This window comes from Excalfactoria chinensis, chromosome 23, assembly GCF_039878825.1.
Source record: "Excalfactoria chinensis isolate bCotChi1 chromosome 23, bCotChi1.hap2, whole genome shotgun sequence".
NCBI classification, from domain to species: Eukaryota; Metazoa; Chordata; class Aves; order Galliformes; family Phasianidae; genus Excalfactoria; species Excalfactoria chinensis.
Genome location: NC_092847.1, coordinates 1,315,532 through 1,333,803, shown reverse-complemented (window position 1 = coordinate 1,333,803; position 18,272 = coordinate 1,315,532). Strand labels below are relative to the sequence as shown.

Below are 18,272 nucleotides of genomic sequence, written 5' to 3'. Positions count from 1 at the left end.
TTCTTTATAGAGGGCAATAACCAGCTTTGCTCACCTCAACTGGGACAAAGAGGAAGCCTGATGCAATTCCCCAGCCCCTGCTGCTGGGAGCCTCCTCCAGGGGATGCTGAAGGCAGGTGCAGTGGCAAAGGGACTCATCCAGGCTCCAGCACCAGCTTGGCGGCTCCCACCCCACCTTGCATCCCTCCCCAGGCATAGCTGTGGGCACTGAGCTCCCATCAGGCTGTCACCCCCTGCCCGGAGCTGGGAGCAACACTGCAACCTCTGCAGGATGAGGATGGAGTCAGGGCTGGGCTGCAGACAGAGCCTGAAGTGCTGCATCTCCCCGCCTCGCTTGGAGCTGGATTTATTTACTGGATACTGGGGGAGAAAGGGGAACTGGCAACAGGCTTGCTTGCAAATGGGATTTCTGGGAAGTGGAAAGCTGGCTTGTTTTCAGCCTGAACTGTCCTGATTTCCAATTGGAAACATCCCACGGTGACTAAACTTCATTCAGGGGAAGATCTCGTTCTGCAGAGCTGAGGCTGCGCTGCACAACGTGGCCGTGCGGAGGTGGTGACAGCAAAGGGCCTTTTGGTGGCAGAGAGACACAGCTCCGGGTTTGCACTGACCTGAAAAGCTCTGCTCCGTGGGGGTGCAAAGCATTGCAGCTCTCTTTGCTTTTCTCACAGCGAATTTCTTGCTTTTCTCCTTGCAAATTCCTTGCTTTCCCCACTGCAGCTGTCCCTGGGACCTCACTGAGTGCGCTGCTGAGGACATGGCCTCAGTGATTCACCACAGAGCTGTGTCCTCCTGCCCCAGTTCAGCCCTGCAACACGAGGCGTGATGGGCTGGAGGCAGCCATAAACCCAGGGCACGGCTGTCCCATCACTGCTGAGCCGGTCCTGGTAACAACAGCCAGGCTGAACCCCAGGCACTTTAATGGCTTATGGAGGAGGCTGATGGCTGGGCGTGCAGTGAGCCCAGCCCTATCTCCTGCAGGCTGCACCACAGCGGGGCCGTCCCTGGTTGCATTGCTGCAGCACCCATAGGAACCGGTCAGAGCTGTGCCAGGAGCTGCTCTGAGAATGGATGGAGGACGGCGAGGCAACCCCTTTAGCACCAGGTCCTTGCCCCATCCTGGGGGTCTGATGTCTGTGCTGGGGAGCAGAGCCCCTCTGTGCTTGGTTTGTGGGCCTCTGGGATTTGCTCTGAGTGCTCTCAAACACTGATCTGTGTCTGCCTCAAGCCCTGCTCTGGATGTGCAGCCCCTCTGAGCCCAGTGGTGCTGACATCCCCCACCTGCCCAATGATGGCACTGCCTCCGTGCGCTGCTGAGGACAGCCATTATGGCAGTGAGCTCAGCCTGCCCAGCCCATCCCTCAGCCTGGGCTCTGTGTGTTTGGTTTGGTCTGAAATTTGTTTGCTTACAAACAAAGCTCCGGCTGTGGGGAACCTTTGGTTCCTGCTCTGTTTGTACATGGAGTCTGCGGCGTGGACGCATGCACAGGCAGTGCTGTGCTGGGAGCTGCTGGAGACTGGGTCAGGGCATGCAGCTTGTTGCTGTCACATTGGAGGTGCCACTCCTGGATGATGGGGAGCCTTTTTGGCTGCTCCTCAATTGCACACCCATGCTATGCTTGCAGGGCTGTGGGTGCTTGCAGGGACTGAGAGCCCCATTCACCCCTCATGGTTTGGAACTGCTGCCCTCGCTGTCCTTGGGAGCTACCTGGCACCACTCACTTACACAACCAAGATGTATGTGCTCTTGCATCACAGCGTGGTTGCAAGCTGTTCCGAGCCACTGAAGGCACAGGATCAGATCTAAAAACATCAAGTTTTCCCACTGCCACCATCACACCCATGCACTGGTACAGAAAGCACGATGCTGCGTGAGAAAAGCCCTCGGGATGGCAGGGACTGTGAACTGCAACACACGAGCCTCTTTGCAGAGATCCAAGCTAATTGCTTGTTCCCACCCCTCCTCACCACTGTAACAGGTGTGGGGCTGCGCACCGTGCTGGCACGGCACAGCAGGCAATGCCAGGAATGTGCCGAATGCGTCGGGGCTTGACTGCGGGAGGTCTGGGCACAGAGCAACCAGTGAGTCACTTGGAGGGCTGGCAGCAGCCCATGAACTTGGGACAAGTGAACCCAAAGTCTCCCCCAAACCCAAATCCGTGTGAGAAGCAGCCGCTCTCCAACTCACAACCAGCTGGATGCTCCGAGCCCACGCTGTGCTGTGGTGGTGGCAGTGGGGCTGAGGGTTTGGCACTGGGGATAGAAGCAATACGAGGTGCTGTGTTGTGCTCCCCAGCATCCTGAGCTGCTGCCCCAGGAATGGGAAATCCAAAGGCTGCACCTATATGCAAAGGGGCTGAGCTCTGCCGCAGGCAGATCTTATCGGCCGCCGCATCTGTGCTTATTTACAGCTCACTCCTGTCTGTGTGGGTTGTTTTTTCTTTGGCTGTTCGATGGTCTTCTATGTTGATTAAAACCATCCCTACAGCAGCTCTCTGCTTTCCAGCCTGTGCGGGGTGGTGCCGTGCAGATGTTTGTCCAAAGCTATTTATGAGCACTCACAGCCCGGACACCCCCGGGGCCGCAGCCAGGGCTGAGCTGCTGGAGAAGGCAAAATCCACTGCATGGCGGTGTCTGAAATCCCAATCTGCATCAGGCAGTGAGTACCTCCACCCCATGGCTGCAGCAATGGGGCCATGCTGGAGAAGGGGAGCATGGGCTGAGCATTATTGGCAGGACAAGGGGAAGCATGGGGCTGGGGTTGGTGATGCTGCAGCTTTCCTCACCCTCGGGGTCTCCTTTGGTGGCTGAGCTTTTTCTTGTCCCCTCTGTGGCTTCAGGCACTGATGTGCTCTGGCATGGGATGGTGGGAGCTGGTGGCAGCTGCAGCCCAAGGTTAATCATCAGCTGCCCCACGGGTTGGCTAACAGCAGTGGGAAGGGGAGGGGATGTGTCCAGTCCCTACAGCACTGGGGGGGGTCTGTGCCTGGGGAGCTGGGAGATGTCCCTGCTGAAGGGATTAACCCTCCACTGACAGCATGCCTGGCTGCAGGTGGTGATGTTTGTTAGAGGGATCATGCACCCCTCCCAGAGACACAAGGATGGTGCTAGCTGTGTGCTGCACACCGAGGTTACCCCCTCTCTGCTATTCCCCACTGCTCATCAGGCTGCAGAAGGCTGACGGTCCAGCCCTACAGCACAAAGGCAGGATGAGGCCCTCGGGGTTTGCACTGTGCGGCTACATGGAGCAGCATGGGGTGTTCATAATGAGGGCTTGGCAACCCCCACCAGGTGCAGCTGCTCAGTGCTGTGGGGACAGCCACAAATCCCCCGGGGGTGCGGAGCCCTTCGGGATCCCCTTTGCATTGGGAGAGGGTGGATGGATGAGCAGCACCGTGGTGACATGCAAGGGGGCTTTGGGACAGGAGGAAGGAATCCTACCGCTGCGGTGCGGTGCCGAGGGGGTTAAGGCAGCCGGGCTGCGGTGGCTGTTAATGATTGATACTGACCGCGGTCCTGAGGGCTCTGCAGGAAATCATCCGGCAGCAGAACGCAGCCGCCTGCCGGGCGGACGGAGGGGACGAGCGGTGACAGCGGTGAGTGCCGTGCGATGCGGTGACACACGTGGGGCCATTGTCTGCCGCCGGGGACCACGGGGTGAGGAGAATAGGGCCGCCGAGGTGTCACAGCGGTGGTGCCCGTTGCCGGAGGGATGCTGTCGCGATTATCGTGTGCCGGTGGCTTAAGCAGGTGTTGAGGATTTGGCCCGAAAGGATTTCCCCACACACTGCTGCCCTAATCCCCCAGCCCTGACCTGAGCTGCCCGAGGACAGCTCGGCTCTTGGTTTGCTTTCTGCCTCGCACCCACGATTGCTTCAGACAGGTATTTCTGCTGCTGGAGGTGGTTTGGTAAAGAGCTTAGGGAGAGCTTTATATCCTCCAGACCTGGGGTTGGTGTGCAGTTCTGTGGCCGTATCCGTGCAGCACCTGGTTTGGAGGCTTTGCCCACAGCACCGCGCTGGACCCCGAGCTCACATCCCCACCGTGACCCCAGTGCTGGGGGGGGGATGGTCTGCAGATCCAGAACGGTTCCAGGTGGGTGGGGGCTGTGGTGTGTGGGGGGAGGCTGATGGCTGTATCCTGAGCTGGGATGTGCTCTTCATATCTCGTGTCTGCTCGCCCACTCTGTGCCATGTACATCTCAGGGTCTGCACAGTTCTGCATGGGCACAGTGGGATGTGGGCGCATTTGTCCGTGGCTGAAGTGGGGCACGGAGCTGGGGTCTGCTCTGCCCCCATCCTCCGGTCACTGCTGTCACACAGATGTGACATTCCCCAAATGTCAGCCTGTGGATAGGAGCTGCCTCAAGCTCTACATCACGTTTCAGCCAGGCTGTCCCTTTGAGGGATTCCTTCTCCCCCAGCCAGTGCCAGAGCTGTGATGGAGCTGGAGTTACCAGGGAGATCAAACATAAACTCTCTGCTTCCCCCGGACTCCTCTCCTTGGCTGGAGCAGGAGGGAAGCATCGGGCCCCCCCTCTACTGCAGGCAATGCTGGCTGCCAGCAGCTGCTTTGTTCTCTGGAAATCCCCTGAGGTTCCTGGGCTCCATCCCGCCCCACAGTGCTGAGCACAGAGTGGGCTTTGTCATCCTATCTCCCATCTATCAGGGCTGGGACCCCGGCCCCATTAAGGACCCCAGCCCCATAGGGTCCCACAGATATCCCTCTCACTGTCACCACCACCCAGCTGTAAGGTGGTGACGTTACGTTGTGCTCAGTGATGCAGAGTCACCCTGTGGGATGTGGGTGCACAGGCTGCTGCTGTGTTCCCTCCCTTCCGAGGACTTTGCCCAGCAGCTGCCAGCCCCAGCGCTGTGTGCAGGATCCAGCTCAGGCTTTGTGACTTTCCCTCCTTGTGCATCTCCCATGAGTTTATTACCAGGGTGTGTTTGCAGCCCAGAAAGCCCAGCCTGGCTGCAGTGCTGGTGGGCTTGGTGGCCCACCCCACAGGGTGCCCAGGAAGCCATGGGTGCAGGCTGACATCAGTGATGGATGGTGAGGTGCGGTGCTTGGTCGCTGCTGTGGCAGCTGACGTGTGTGGTTTGTCACCAGGGTGGGGTGGCAGAGGAGACAGGTGCTCATGGCACTCTCCCTCCTGGGGCTGCTCAGTGTTCCTTCCCTGTATGCCCAAGCTTGGAGGTGCCAAACGACACGTGATGGCCAAAGTGGCCCAATGGTGTCCCAGCACCAGACCCAGAACAGAGCAGGAGGTCAAATGAATGCCTTGCATCCCCAGCAGCTGAATGGGGAGCACAGCAGCACATGGACCTATAGGAGCAGGGAGTGCAGACGCTGCTCAGATGCATCTTTGTGCCGTGCCTGGAGCAGCAGGAGCCGGGAGCTCCTTGTTGTTATTGTGGGGGCTGTGCTGGCTGCTGGCCCCCATCCCTTCCTCGGTGGTGAATGTGGCTCCGGAAATGCTCTCTGAGCTCAGCTGGCGGCGTGGCTGGGGTTAGGGCATGGATTGGGTTATGGAGGAAAAGCAGCAGTGAGAGGGAAACCTCCGTGCCTGGCTGCACACCCAGCGAGGTTGTGTGGGTGCCCGCAAAGCACTTTCATCCCAGGGCTGAGCTCACCGCATTTCCAGGCTGTGCTGAGCCCATGTCAGTGCCTGGTTAGGACGTGGGGCAAGCCAGGGGGTTGCGTAGAGCTCTGCCCTCCTCTCTTTGCCTCCATCTCCTTCTCTTTCCACAGCCTTTTCCCTTTCAGCCCTCCCCAAGCAAGCCAAGCCTCACACAAAACTCTTGTAAATAGAAGGGAATTTGGAAACGCTGAGAGAAGCAATTCCCAAACTTCTCCTCCATCAGCTCTGCTCCTGGCCGCCGATTCCCCTCTCTTCCCTTTGTTCAACTGGATTCCTGTCCTCTTGCTCTGCCCGTCCTCCCACAGTGCTGCGACCCACACTGGGGCTGTCAGTGTGCACTGCAGGACAGGGAGAGCACACACCCCTTGTTATCCCACTAATGGCTGCAAGGGGAGCAGCCCGACCCCCTCCTGCTGCCTTTGCCACGGCCCCTCACTCTGCGTGGGGATGGCGGAGTGCTGGCTCTCATCCTCTGGCTGTTGGGTCAATGCTGCGCCTGCAGAATTCCTTCTATTTCTTTTTTTTTCCCCTCTCATCCAACACGCAGATCTGAGCCTCGTGCTCGGAGCTGCGCACAGAGGGTCCGGTTTATTATTGCTAGGGGGGATATAAATCTTCCCAGAGCGTCACCGATTCCTTACAGACAAAGCTGCTCCTTTGTGCTCCCAGCTGCTCAATGGGGCCACGGCATGGATGGAAGAGAAAGGCTCCATCTCCTGGTGCTTTGCTCCCCAGATTTTTGCCCTGTTATCCCCCAGCAGGTCAGAGCTCAGCAGTTTGCACGGGGCAGCTTGGAGGTGGGTTTTTCTTCTGTCTCCTCATTGAGTGCCCATGGGTGGTGCCGTGGGTGCTGCCGTTCCCTTCATCATGGGAAAACAACAGGGCTTGGTCTGAGGACAGGGATGTGGCTGAGGAGGAGGGAGAGAGGTGAAGAAAGGGCTGGAAAAACAGAGGAAGGAGGCCAAGATGCAGGGCGGGTTTGGCTTACAACCACTTGAGCCCCTCGCTCAGGAGCTGCCTGGATGCTCACCCCTGAAACTGCTGTCGGAATGTGTGTAAATGATCCAGATTTACACCTCCAGATTTACACCAGGCCCCTCAAAGGGGCTGTGGCCAGCAGCTGGGATATGGGAGGATAAGGTGCTTCATTCCTAGTGGCGTGCGGCCAACATGGGAGCTGGGGGATGCTGTTAGCAGGCTGGGAGCACTCAGAGGGGTTGGTTCAGATTGAGTCTGACCAAAGAGGGGAGGGAAGTCAGGATCCCCTTCCTCATAGGTCTGCTCTGGGTTCGGTGCTTGGCAGGTTCCCAGGAATGGGAGGAGAGGCTGCACTCCCCTCCTCCCCTCCTGCTCCCAGCTCTTGACAGCCTGCAACCCCAGCACCACAGGGATGGCCACAGTGTTTTGGGTGCAGCTCAGAGACAGCTTGCTCTGTGCTTGGCTGCTTGGCTCCAGCTCTCAGCGTGCTTTTTGCATCCTGGTGTATCCAGCTCACCGTGCACGCTGCGAGGAGCTCTGCCAATGCACGTGAGCAGCGTGAGATGGGGTTACTGATGCAAAAGGTGCAGCCCAGGCACCTGCATGGATGTGGAGTCCTATGTACATGAAAAGCACTGATGGAGAGGGGCTGTGCACCATGCCCTGGGGACCAGGAGGGGTCCTGACCTCATAGGCAGGCAACTGAGGAGGAAGGAAATGGGATGCAGAGAAACTCCAGGCAAAAAACTGAGCTGCTGTGAACAGCTCCTAAGCAGAGGCAGCCAGCTGTGAATCCTGCCAGGTGTGCACATGCCTCTGATGGGCATTGGTGATGCGCTTGTGGCACACTGCTGCTGCTTCTGCTTGCACCAAGGGGGAATGCAGGCGAGGGATGCACCCATGCAGCACTTTGGCCACTGCAGGGTCCTTGGGTTGTGCTCCTGGCTGTGTCCCAAGCTTTTGTTTGCAAACGCTGGGCAGCAGTGACCTTCACAGTGCAGGAAGGGCATTGGGTGAGCGAGGAGGGTTTTCCCCATGGGGAAAGGGTGGGGTTGTCGTCCCTGTGCTCAGCAAACTTTAACTTTGGGGAGGGGGAAGGAAAGCAGCACCCAGAGAAAGTTGGTTCTTCACTTCCTGTGTTTATTCCCTTCCCTTTCTCTCTACCTTTAAGAAAAAGCAAAGGGAGATTGAAAACATGCTTTTTTGGTGTGTGTTTTCCCTAAAGAAAAGCCTCAGCTTTTTTCTCATGAGAGATCCAGGGCAGCTCCCACCCTCAGCTGCTGCTCCCCAGTGTATGGCTGCTCCCTCTGGCATAGATGTGCCTATAGCCATGGCCACCCTGGGCAGCTGATGGCTGTGACATGGCCCAGCTGTCACAGGGAGAACAGCAGTGCTCTGAGATCACACAGCCAAAGCTGGACTCCACTTCATAGCTCCTGAAGCCACCACTAAGAGCAGCTCTATGCCAGCCTTGGGTGAGACCAGAGGAAGGGCAGGAGGTGAAGTATTGGGGTGTTTGCTGGCTCTGGATTTGGTGCTGGCACTGGGTGCACGGTAGCAGGTTGGCACGTGCCCATGGGCCGTTGGGGGACCTTGACCTCTAGTAGCAGACGGTGGCAGTGATTGGGGAGCTGCAGAGGTGCAGATGTGTGCATTCGTCCCACCCCACAACCAGCAGTGTGCCAGCTAGGGGAGCAGTGCATTGCTCCTGGCTGCCTCCAGAGCAGTGTCAGCCCACGGTGCTCTAAAGGGATGCACAGGGTTGACTGGGAGCTGCCATCTCAGCCTTGCTGAAGCATCCTCTGGTCATGCTGTTGACGTGGTTTCCATCCCCAGCTTCTCTCCGCTGCCCTGCTAGTACTGACAAGGACTGTTTGTGCTAGCCAAGGTGAGCATTGGGGTGGGCACCAGCATTGGAGTGGGCGCCTGCACTGGCCCTGCTCACTGTAGTGGAGGCTGTGCCTCCAGGTCCTGATTTTGGGAGGAGCAGGTGAATGATGCAATGCTGCTGATGCTGTGCTGAGCAGCACTGCATGCTGGCGGTGTCCCGAGGTGGTCCCAGGGCACTGGCAGAGCAGGGATGTGTTGTGATGGAGGCCAGCTGCTTGCTGCGCTCCGCTTCCTTCTTTGGAGGTTTCCTTAGAGGGGAGGGAAGGCAGCGCTGACATCTCAGTGCATTATCATAACAGTCCTGGTGCATTCGCATTGGTTTTTCAAAGCGCCGTGCCCAGGGGGAGGGCTGGGTAACCCCAACTCTGCCTCCCCCCTTCTCCCTTTGCTGGGTTGCAACGGGCTCTCCAGACCCCATCCCCGAGTATCGGAGCCCCACGCGGTCCCCATCCCCTGTGTTGCACAGCGGTGGTTGGTGCTGGTGGGGGTCCCTCTGCTCTCCTGATGTGACCTGGGAAGGGACGGAAGCGCAGCAGGGAGGGACCGGGGAGGGTTTGGGGACAGAAGCAGGGGGAAGGGAGGCAGGCAGCGAATGCAGGGCAGCAGCAGCGCCGGCACCGCGCGGCTCCCTTCCTCATCGCCGCACCGTCCCCTCCCTGAGCACACTGCTCTGTGCTGGGGAGGGGGGGGATCCTGCAGCCCCCATCCTGCCCCGCTCGCCCTTCGCTCGCAGGATCGTTGCACCTGTGTTGGGGGGGGGGCTGGAGGAGGCGAGCGCTGCGCTGCCTTTCTCTTCTCCTCTGCGTGGGGACGCGAGCGGGAGCCGCAAGCTTGTCCCCGCTTTGCTGCCTCGCCAAGCCGCACCGCATCGGGGCTGCCAGCGCCCAAAGGGAGCCGATCTCTGAGCTCCGCCGCTGCCACCGTGGGAAACACCGATGCCACCGGCCCGGATTGGCGCAGCTGGGAAAGGACACCGAGCCCCACCGAGCGCTGCCGGTGTCCCCCTGCCCGTGCTGCAGCGCCGTGCCCGTGGCACGTGTGGCATAAGCGGTCGTTGGGTGGCACGGGATCTGCCTTGCCCGCTGCTGCCATGGTGGGAGCCGGCAGCCGGCTTTGAGCTCGGAGGGCCCCGGCATCATGCTGAAGTTTCGGGCGGATCGGAGGGTGAGGTAGGAACCCCCGGGGTGGGCAGGGGGAGGTCGGCTGGTGTGGAGGTGGTGGTGGTGGTTGGGGACCCTCAGCCCGGGCAGGGACTGCTGCATTGCAGTGCTTGGGAGGTGGTGTGAACTCGGAGTTTCTGGAGCAGGGTCAGCCGAGGCAGATGGCTTTTGGGGGGGTAAGGAGCTTGTCTCGTGTTCCTGAGGCCTGGGGGTGGGAACAGCACTGGGAGGGACCGTGAGTGCCTGGGTTGGTGCCAGGAGGAGGCACAGGGGCTTTGATGCTGGGTGGGCAGCTTGGCCTGGGGCAGAGCTCAGCCTTTGGGCAGGGAAACCCACAGCAATGTGTGAGTGGTGGGCAGAGCTGGGGGGTTGGGGGTTGTGCTCAGCAGGGGTTTGGTGGTACCGATGGCTCAGGGCAGGCCCCACTATGTAAGGATCAGGGTGCTGCTGCACCCTCCCTGTGTGTCAGCATCACGAGCTGCCCTGTCACTGCCGAGCTGTGGCTCCTCAAAGTGGGGACAAAGAGTGGCAGAAAACCCCTTTGGTGCCTTCAGAGCTGAGAGGTATGGGGGGTGCTGCCCTTGCTGCAGGTTGCAGAGGTGTTTAGGGTGACCACCAGTGAAGGCGAGAGCAGAATGGGGTTCAGGGCCAGGGTGGGATCTGCGTGGGGGCAGCTCCCAGCAGGGCTTTTTTTGGCAGAAAGCAGTGACCATCCCTGAGCCTGGCTGCAGCCCAACCTCGGGGTGAAGTGCGCATGGATGAGATGGGATGGTCTTGGCAGATGTTTTCTTGCTCAAACTTCCCCTGTTTTGCTGACACTCAGCTCTTCAGCAGCATGACAGGCTGTTAGCATGCTACCTTCATGGGTAGCCATGGGCAGCTGTATCCCCATGCCCGGCAGTTTTGGGGTACTGTCACCACAAGGGGGTCTTTTGCACCCCCCCCCCATTGCAAAGCAAACTTCCCAGGATGGAGGTGGCAGCCCCCACCCAACATGAGGCAGCTGTGCTGCATTTTGGGCTCAGCTGGCTGCCAAAACCCCATGTGGGGGTCTGCTGAGAGCCCCCCCCAACCAGCAGTGTGGCCAGGTGCCTTGTGACCTCAGCATTGTGGCAAAGGGCTCTGAAACCAGCAAACCCAAGCAGAGGATGTGACGTCGGCGTTGTTGCTTTCAGCTCAGCCCAGACTGAGCCGCGGCTGCTGCTCCTGCAGCGATTTATTCTGACAGTTGGGGGGGGGGGGGGGTTATGGAAATGTCTCACCACGCGACAGCCGGTGCTGTGTGGTGTGTCCAGCAGAAGTAATGAGGTCTCAGCTGGCAGAGAACTCATTCCGGCTCTCGGCAAGGTGCAGGTGAAAGGCAATGCAAATGATGCAAGAAGCACAACAAAGTGCTGGTGCCAGAGCAGCAGAACGGTGCTAAAAGCAAAGGGATCTGAGGGGTGAGCAAGGATGGATGGAGCTCTTTACTTTGCACAGGCGTGTGGGCAGCACCTTGCTGGGTTTCTGTGCACCCTCGGACCTCATCCTCCTCCTTCCTGGGTGCTAACGGAGCCCACTGTTGTGTCTTGCAGCCACAATGAAAGGCGGAACACCTTCCTGCACCCAGTGACAGGACAGCTTCCAGAAGAGAACTCAAAATTAGACGTGCAAAAGTAGGTTGGCTCCCACCTCCCTTTGGTTTCTGGACCAGGGTGGGTTGCGGGATAGAGAAACATCACCTGGGGGAACTCAGCTATACTGACAACCCCTTCTGTGCCACAGGCAGACCTTGGACATGTCAAGCAAAGCAGGCAGCAAGCGCCTGGCAAACAGCAGCAGCAGCAGCAGCGAGCCCTCCAACCACACCATGGTGACAGAGGTGGCCCCGGAGCGGCCTGGAGGCCGGGTGCGTGCCCGGGTCCATGTGGCACAGAGGGCAACAACAGAGCAGATGACGGGAAGTGGGGGTCCCCCCCGGGCACTGAGCTCATCCTCTCCCCCTCTGCAGGCGTCGCGCTCCTCCCGTAAGGGTATTGCCTTCGGGAAGCGCTCCAACTCCATGAAGAGAAACCCCAACGCCGCCGTCACCAAAAGCGGTTGGCTCTACAAGCAGGTGCCCCAACCCCACCGTGCTCCATCCCAAGGGAGTGCACCTCCCAGTGGGTGTTTGCAGCCAGCATCTCACTGCTGCTCTCTTGCAGGCCAGCTCGGGGGTGAAGCAGTGGAACAAGCGCTGGTTTGTGCTGGTGGATCGCTGCCTCTTCTACTACAAAGGTACGATGCCTGCGGGTGTTCTTGTTTTTGCAGGTGCTTGCTATTTGTGGGTGCTTGCTCCTGTGGGTGCTCGCCATGCTGGGGCACTGAGGGGTTAATGCCCTTCACCCGCCTCCTGGCAGCTCACTCAACTCAGCTCTCCCTGGCAGCCGAGGGCGAGCATGAATTATTGAGGAGGTTGGCGTGCTGAGCAGCGGCACTGCTTGCAGGGGAGGGCGAAGCAACAGGAAGGCAGCACATTGCCACAGGTGGGCTGCTGGGGTTCCACTGTGCCTCTAACCGCCCCTGTTTGCCCACCAGATGAGAAGGAGGAGAGCATCCTGGGCAGCATCCCCCTGCTCAGCTTTCGCGTGGCAGCCGTGCAGCCCTCTGACAACATCAGCAGGAAGCACACCTTTAAGGTGAGTGCAGGGCTGTGCAGTGCTGGGGGGGAGGAGGGCTGATGCTGATGGGGTCCCTGCTGTGCCCTCCTCTCGCTTTCTTGGTGGTGGGGCATGGAGCAGAGCCCAGCTGTGGAGAACTGCCAGAATCCCCTGGGATGTGCTGGGGAAACTGAGGCATGAGGGGGGGCAAAGCAGCATCACCTCCTACTGTGTGGGCTGGGATTGCTTTCCCCTCCAAGCCCTGCTCCCATCCTGCCCACTCCAGTGGCATTTTTCAGCAGAGCTCTCTCTACCAGGCACAAAGCATCCCCACCTCCATTTTTTTCTGCTTGCTTTGACCGGTGCATTAGTTGCTGCTCATCAGCCCTCCCTGCAGTGGATGTAGGAGGGGAGAGCTGGAAGGCAGAGAGTGCCTGTCCCACATCTGTCCCTGAGCAGACCCCATCTGTCCCCCCTACAGTGATGCTAAGTGGCACTCACACAGAACTGGTGGGCACTAGTGTGCACCTTGCAGCGCTGCCACCCCTTGCTACCTTCGGCGCACAGCCTGACTTGTGCAAAGCCGAGCTCACACCTCCCTGATCATGAGCTCCACAGACCCACCCCTGCACCTCTGCACTCCCTCAGTGCATGTGCACCCCGACAGACCCAGCCAGCAATAGAAGTACTGAGCCAGCCCCCAGTGCTGGAGCTGAGATTAGGGCACTGCAGCCCTCACCTCTGCAAATGTGGTTTCCCATCCATGGGCATTGCACACTGCCAGCTGTGGGCTCCAGCACCTCAAGCATTGCTCTGAGTTCACTGCGGGGATGCTTTTGCAATCTGAAGGGCACATTTTTGTAGCTGCAACCCTGAAACCCACAGTGAACATGGCTTAGGGTGAGTGCTTGCAAGCAGTGATTACTATGTGCCCATGCCCAGAAAGCTGTCTGTGCTGGGAGCAGAGCAGTGACCCAGAGGTGGCTTGTGATGCTGGCTGAGGAGGAGCTCTGGAGGGCTGATATTCACCGGCTGAGCTCTAATAACAAGGGGTTGTGTTTTTGTGTGCACCTGAGGGTACCGATGGATGGCTTTGTCCCATCCCTGAAGGTGCCCAAGGTCATGGATGGGACCACGGGCAGCCTGAACTGGAGATGGCAACCTGCCCATAGCAGGAGTGGGACTGGATGATCTTTAAGTCCCCTCCAACCCAACCATGTTATGGATTCCTGGAGCCCCTCCCGCCATGCTCAACAGACACCCAAATGTCCCAAAGCTGTGGTGTCACAGTGATCCCCATCCACCTCCAGGGCTGAGCGGTTCCCAAAGCAAAGCGAGGGCTGCGCCCGCGCTCCCCCTGCTGAGCTTTGACCCCATCTCTGTGTTTCCTCCTCTCTCCGCGGGCGAGGATCCCCCCAGGCAGGAGGTCTCCGAGCGCCCGTCGGCCACGCCAGCACCCAGCATAGGTACATCTGCTTGCGTTATGGGTGCATGCTGAGGGTGAGGGGCTGCATGCTTTGCTCGCCCCGCTCCCACTAACCCGGGGGAGAAATTGGTTTGAGCTCTTGCTCAAAGCTCTCAATGTAAGAGGGCTGGAGGGGCCAAGCAGGAGGCATCTCTGTCCTAAATGGAAACCCTAAATGGAAACCAAAGGGAAGATTCTGCTGTTTGTTTTTTTTTCCATTCCTTCCTCCTTGTTGCCTCCTGTTCCTCTCCAGAGAGGGGGAAGGTGGTTGCTTCAAAAAGGCCCAGGGCAACCAACCCTGCCTACAGCACAGGGTGGGGTGTGGGCATGGAAAGTAAACCCAAAGTGAACTTTTCCCCCCTAAAGCATTGTCTGAACCAAGAAGCCACCTTCCCCCTCGTCCTGCATGAAGGTTAACACTTGGACCAGCACTGGGGGTGAGGGCATCACAGTGAGCCTTCATCCCACACGGTGCTGTTAGGATGCTCCTGGGGAGGAAAGGACGGAGCACCGCAGCACCAGGAGCTCTTGCCAAGCAGGAGATGGAGCTCTCACACCTCCTGTCTGTCTCTCCCTCCCACTTCTCTGCCTCCCTGCAGGTGACCGTGTGCTGGGTGGAGGAGATGCCGGCGAGTAACGAGCAGTCCCTGTCTCCCCAGGCTGAGCACGCCGGCATCCGGACGTACTTCTTCAGTGCTGAGAACACAGAGGAGCAGGAATCCTGGATCCAAGCCATGGGCGAAGCTGCCCGGGTGCAGATACCCCCAACCCAGAGGTCAGAGCATTGTCTGTGTCGCATTGGGCTGGAGACGTTCCTCTGCCTCTTGGGAATGGGGGGGGGAGCATGGGAGCAGAATGGAACTGGGGAGCATCAGCATCCTGTGGGAGGAGGGATGGGATGTTGACAGCCATCCTGAGGGTGTTATGAAAGAAAGGTAACGCTCTGCTTGCATCTCCGTGCCTTGCAGACACGAGAAGACGGACTCTGAAAACATCCCCCCCAGCAAACACCACCACCACCATCGTAACACCGTGCACCACGAGCACCCCAAAGCTGACCCCGACCCCAAGACCAGGGGTGAAGGAGATGGCCGTGGCTCAGAGAAACTTGAGAGAAAACCAGAGAGGATGGAGAGCAAGAAGGAAAACTTGGTCAAAGCCAACGGCATCGCGGGGCAAGAGATTCCCTCTGAGCCCAGCAGCCCTTACACCGAAGCACCGCGGGTGCCGACGAGCACAGAGCGGCCGCCCCAACCCAATGGCTGGCCCTACACGTCCCCCAGCCGCCCGGGCAGCACTGCCTACCCCCCACCTGATGGGGACAGCGCTGCCCACCGCCGCAGCTTCGCCCCCCGCACCAACCCCGAGAAGATCGCGCAGCGTAAGAGCTCCATGACGCAGCTGCAGCAGTGGGTGAACCTGCGCCGGGGCAACGTGCCCCCCGAGGAGCTGCGCAGGTGAGGGGCTGTGAGGTCCGGTGGGGACTCTGGCTGTCCTTCTCCTTTTCTCCACTGTGTGTGTTATGGGAATATGTTGCCTCTTTCCACCTATTATATCCCCTCTTGGGGTCAGCAAATCAGGTTAGCTCCAAGCTGTACACACACCACAAAAGCCAAGTAGGGTCGGTTTTGGAGTGGATCACCTTGTGGTCCCCAAGATGAGGGACACAAGCCAGCTTTCCCAATGCTGCTTGCTCTAAAGATGTCCTGACCTATTGTGACCACTCAGTTCTGACTCCTCTCTTCCCTTCCAGCCCCACCAGGTTTTACCCCGTGTCTCGCCGGGTGCCCGACTACTACCCCCCCTACTCACCCCAGTACCCTGAGGACTACCAGTACTACCCACCCGGCGTGCGCCCCGACAGCATCTGCTCCATGCCTGCCTATGAGCGGGTCAGCCCTCCCTGGGCATTGGAGGACAAGCGACATTCCTTCCGCAATGGGGCCCCCTACCAGCTCCGGGAATGGAAGGAGCACCCTGGTTTTGGCAGGCAGGATGTCCCAGTCTGGCTCCCTGGTAGGCAGCCAAGTTATTTTGATGAGGTGGATGCTGCTTCGGGATCATTGAGGAGGATGTCACTGCAGCCCCGCTCCCGCTCCGTGCCCCGCTCACCCAGCCAGGGATCCTACAGCCACACTCGGGTGTACTCCCCGGTGCGCTCTCCCAGCGCCCGCTTTGAGCGGCTGCCGCCGCGTGGAGAGGAGATTTATGTCGACCCTGGCACCTTCATGATGAGGAGATCCATCAGTTCTCCCAAGGTAAGCAGATGGAGGGGACCCTGCTTGAGGGCTGTAGGGTGGGGATGCTACAGCGCAGCTTGTGTCCTCTGTGTGCATGTGTTGGCCTCGAGGTGCTACCAAGTCCTTGATGTGCAGCAGCGGGTGGCTTTAGGTCCTCCTTTAGGACCTCCATGAGCAAGTCAATCCCAAATGGGGCATGCTGGTGGCTCCTGCATGGCTGCTGCAGCCCTGACCCTGCTGAGTGGCTGAGCTCTGCACCAAGGGGATCAATCTTCCCCCATTTACAGCAGTGCAGCATAGAAAAGAGGGGGATACAACGAGATTCCATGTACCCCTCACCTGTCCATGGGGTTTGATAGGGGTCTCCTCTTTCCTCAGTATGACTACCTGGGTGACAGGAGGCCCATGCCTGCAGGAATGTACCCCTACCACTACCCAGCATCCCCCACAGTCCACGACAAGATGGTAAGTATGCTGCTGGTGCCAATGGGCTGAGCTGGGGGGCTCACAGCTCCTCACTGCCCTCAGCCCCATGGGACAGGGTGCAGGGTCTGCTGTGGGGCACAGCTTGCCCTGCCTCGGATGAGAAGGAAACAGCTGCTCCAGGAGGGTTGGAGATGGGCTGCAATGGGGCAATTTGGGATTATGGAGCATGGACTGATGTCTGGTCAATCCTGGCCATGCTTTATGAAAAGCTCCTGGCCCTATGCTGGAGTTGAGGATGCGCTGAAGCACCCTTGCACCCCCCTATGCTCTGCGATGCCCATCTTATCACTGCTCCCCTGGGGTTGGGGTGAGGTTGGGGTGCACCCTGTACCTCCCACCTCCTTATACTTCACTTTGGGCTGCTGCTGCTGCTGCTTGTCCCTGGATGGTGGTGTCTTTTCAATTGTGGAGCGTGACCTGCAGGTCCACATGGTGCAGCACAGCCCTGAAACTTCACGGCAGGAGCAGCCACTGCAAGAGGGAGAAGCATAAACTTTCATCAGCTGTCCATGCTGCCATTCATCCTCACCAGCAAGAGATGCAGGGACAGTGAGCAGAGCCCAGACATAGGGAGAGGGACCTGCACCATCCACAGCCATCCTCTCTTTGGGCAGAGGAGGTGGCACTTTGCTTCCCCAGCTGAGAGGTCTTTGCATTTCTGCAGCCTTCACCTAACTGCTTTGCTTCTTCTTTTATATGTTTTGTGTGTTCGTTTCTTGCCGCATGCCTGCTGGCTCCGGGTAGGATGAACTTTTAGACCTTCAGTTGCAAAGAAACCTAGAGTATTTGGACCAGCAGGTAGGCAGAGCTGGCTGCAAGCCTCACGCTGCTTACGTCCCCATGTGCCCCATCCCAGCAGCGTCCCTCTCCCTCCCAGCGCAGCATCTCGTCCCCTAACATCCATCCTCACCCTTCTGGGCACTAAAGCAGCACGTGTCATCTTTGGTTTGCTTCCTCCATCCTCCTCCTCTATAGGGTTGTTCATTGCTTGGCAGAAAACCACCCCTGACAGTGTCTTCTGTGTGGTGTGCTGGAGCTGGGGGGCAACGGGGGGACATCCTTGGGTCTGGGGTGCCTACAGCATCGGTGCTGCAGAAATGGTGGCCCAGGGCTGGGCACAGCAGATGGCACCCATTGGCACAGAGGTGCTGGGGGCATTCACACTGTGCTGCAGGGGGAGGAGGGCAAGCACAGTGCTTTGGTGATACACCCACCATGTGCATCCTCCAAGGCAAGAGGTGGGATGCAGAGCTGGGATAGGATGACCGGACCTGAAATGACAGCTCTGGGGTTTGGCATGTTGTGGGGTGCTTGGAGGAAAGCCATGAGCTGACCTCATTCTGGGAGCAGAGTGAGGGAGAGCCTTGGGAAGAGCTATAGGAGTGGTGGGATGGGAACCACCAGCACCGACATGGGATCCGGAGCCATCGGCTGTTGCTGCCGCCTGGTGCTCGCTGCAGGAGCCAGGTTTGCAGTGAGGGAGCTGCTCCAGTACAATCTCATTAGTCTGTGAATCCCCATCGGTGCAGCAATCACCGAGATCTGTGTCTGCCTTGGAGCAGAGCCAGCGACACACAGGAGCACTCGGTGCAATAAAAGCTCTCTGGATTATTTCAACGCCGTCGGCAGCAACGCTCCCTCACCGAAGCACTTTAAAACGCTCCCTAAAAAGGCTTTCCATCTCCTCCTCCTCTCCTGCTGACCTCTAATTCAGGGCAGTGCTGCCAAGTAGCTCTTTTAAAACAATTCACTGCTTTATTTTCACTCTCTGCACTGATGTTTCACCAGTCC

At 58.8% G+C, this 18,272-nt stretch overlaps 1 protein-coding gene across 14 annotated transcripts in view; it reads left to right on the top strand.

Moving 5' to 3' along the window:
- The window catches only part of PLEKHA6 (pleckstrin homology domain containing A6), a 38,024-nt gene that overhangs the window by 10,500 nt on the left and 9,252 nt on the right, over window positions 1-18,272 (top strand). For 4 of the 14 annotated variants that reach the window (XM_072356006.1, XM_072356010.1, XM_072356005.1 and 1 more), the window contains exons 1-10: window positions 9,300-9,681; window positions 11,247-11,327; window positions 11,437-11,767; window positions 11,856-11,928; window positions 12,229-12,329; window positions 14,355-14,530; window positions 14,724-15,212; window positions 15,509-16,013; window positions 16,374-16,460; window positions 17,226-17,279. In XM_072356006.1, the coding sequence (XP_072212107.1) occupies window positions 9,650-9,681; window positions 11,247-11,327; window positions 11,437-11,767; window positions 11,856-11,928; window positions 12,229-12,329; window positions 14,355-14,530; window positions 14,724-15,212; window positions 15,509-16,013; window positions 16,374-16,460; window positions 17,226-17,279 (1,929 nt within the window). In that variant the 5' untranslated portion in view covers window positions 9,300-9,649. Of the gene's footprint in view, window positions 1-9,299; window positions 9,682-11,246; window positions 11,328-11,436; window positions 11,768-11,855; window positions 11,929-12,228; window positions 12,330-13,718; window positions 13,757-14,354; window positions 14,531-14,723; window positions 15,213-15,508; window positions 16,014-16,373; window positions 16,461-17,225; window positions 17,280-18,272 lie in introns of those variants that run through there. The other 10 variants (XM_072356009.1, XM_072356015.1, XM_072356003.1 and 7 more) reach the window with 7 other exon arrangements.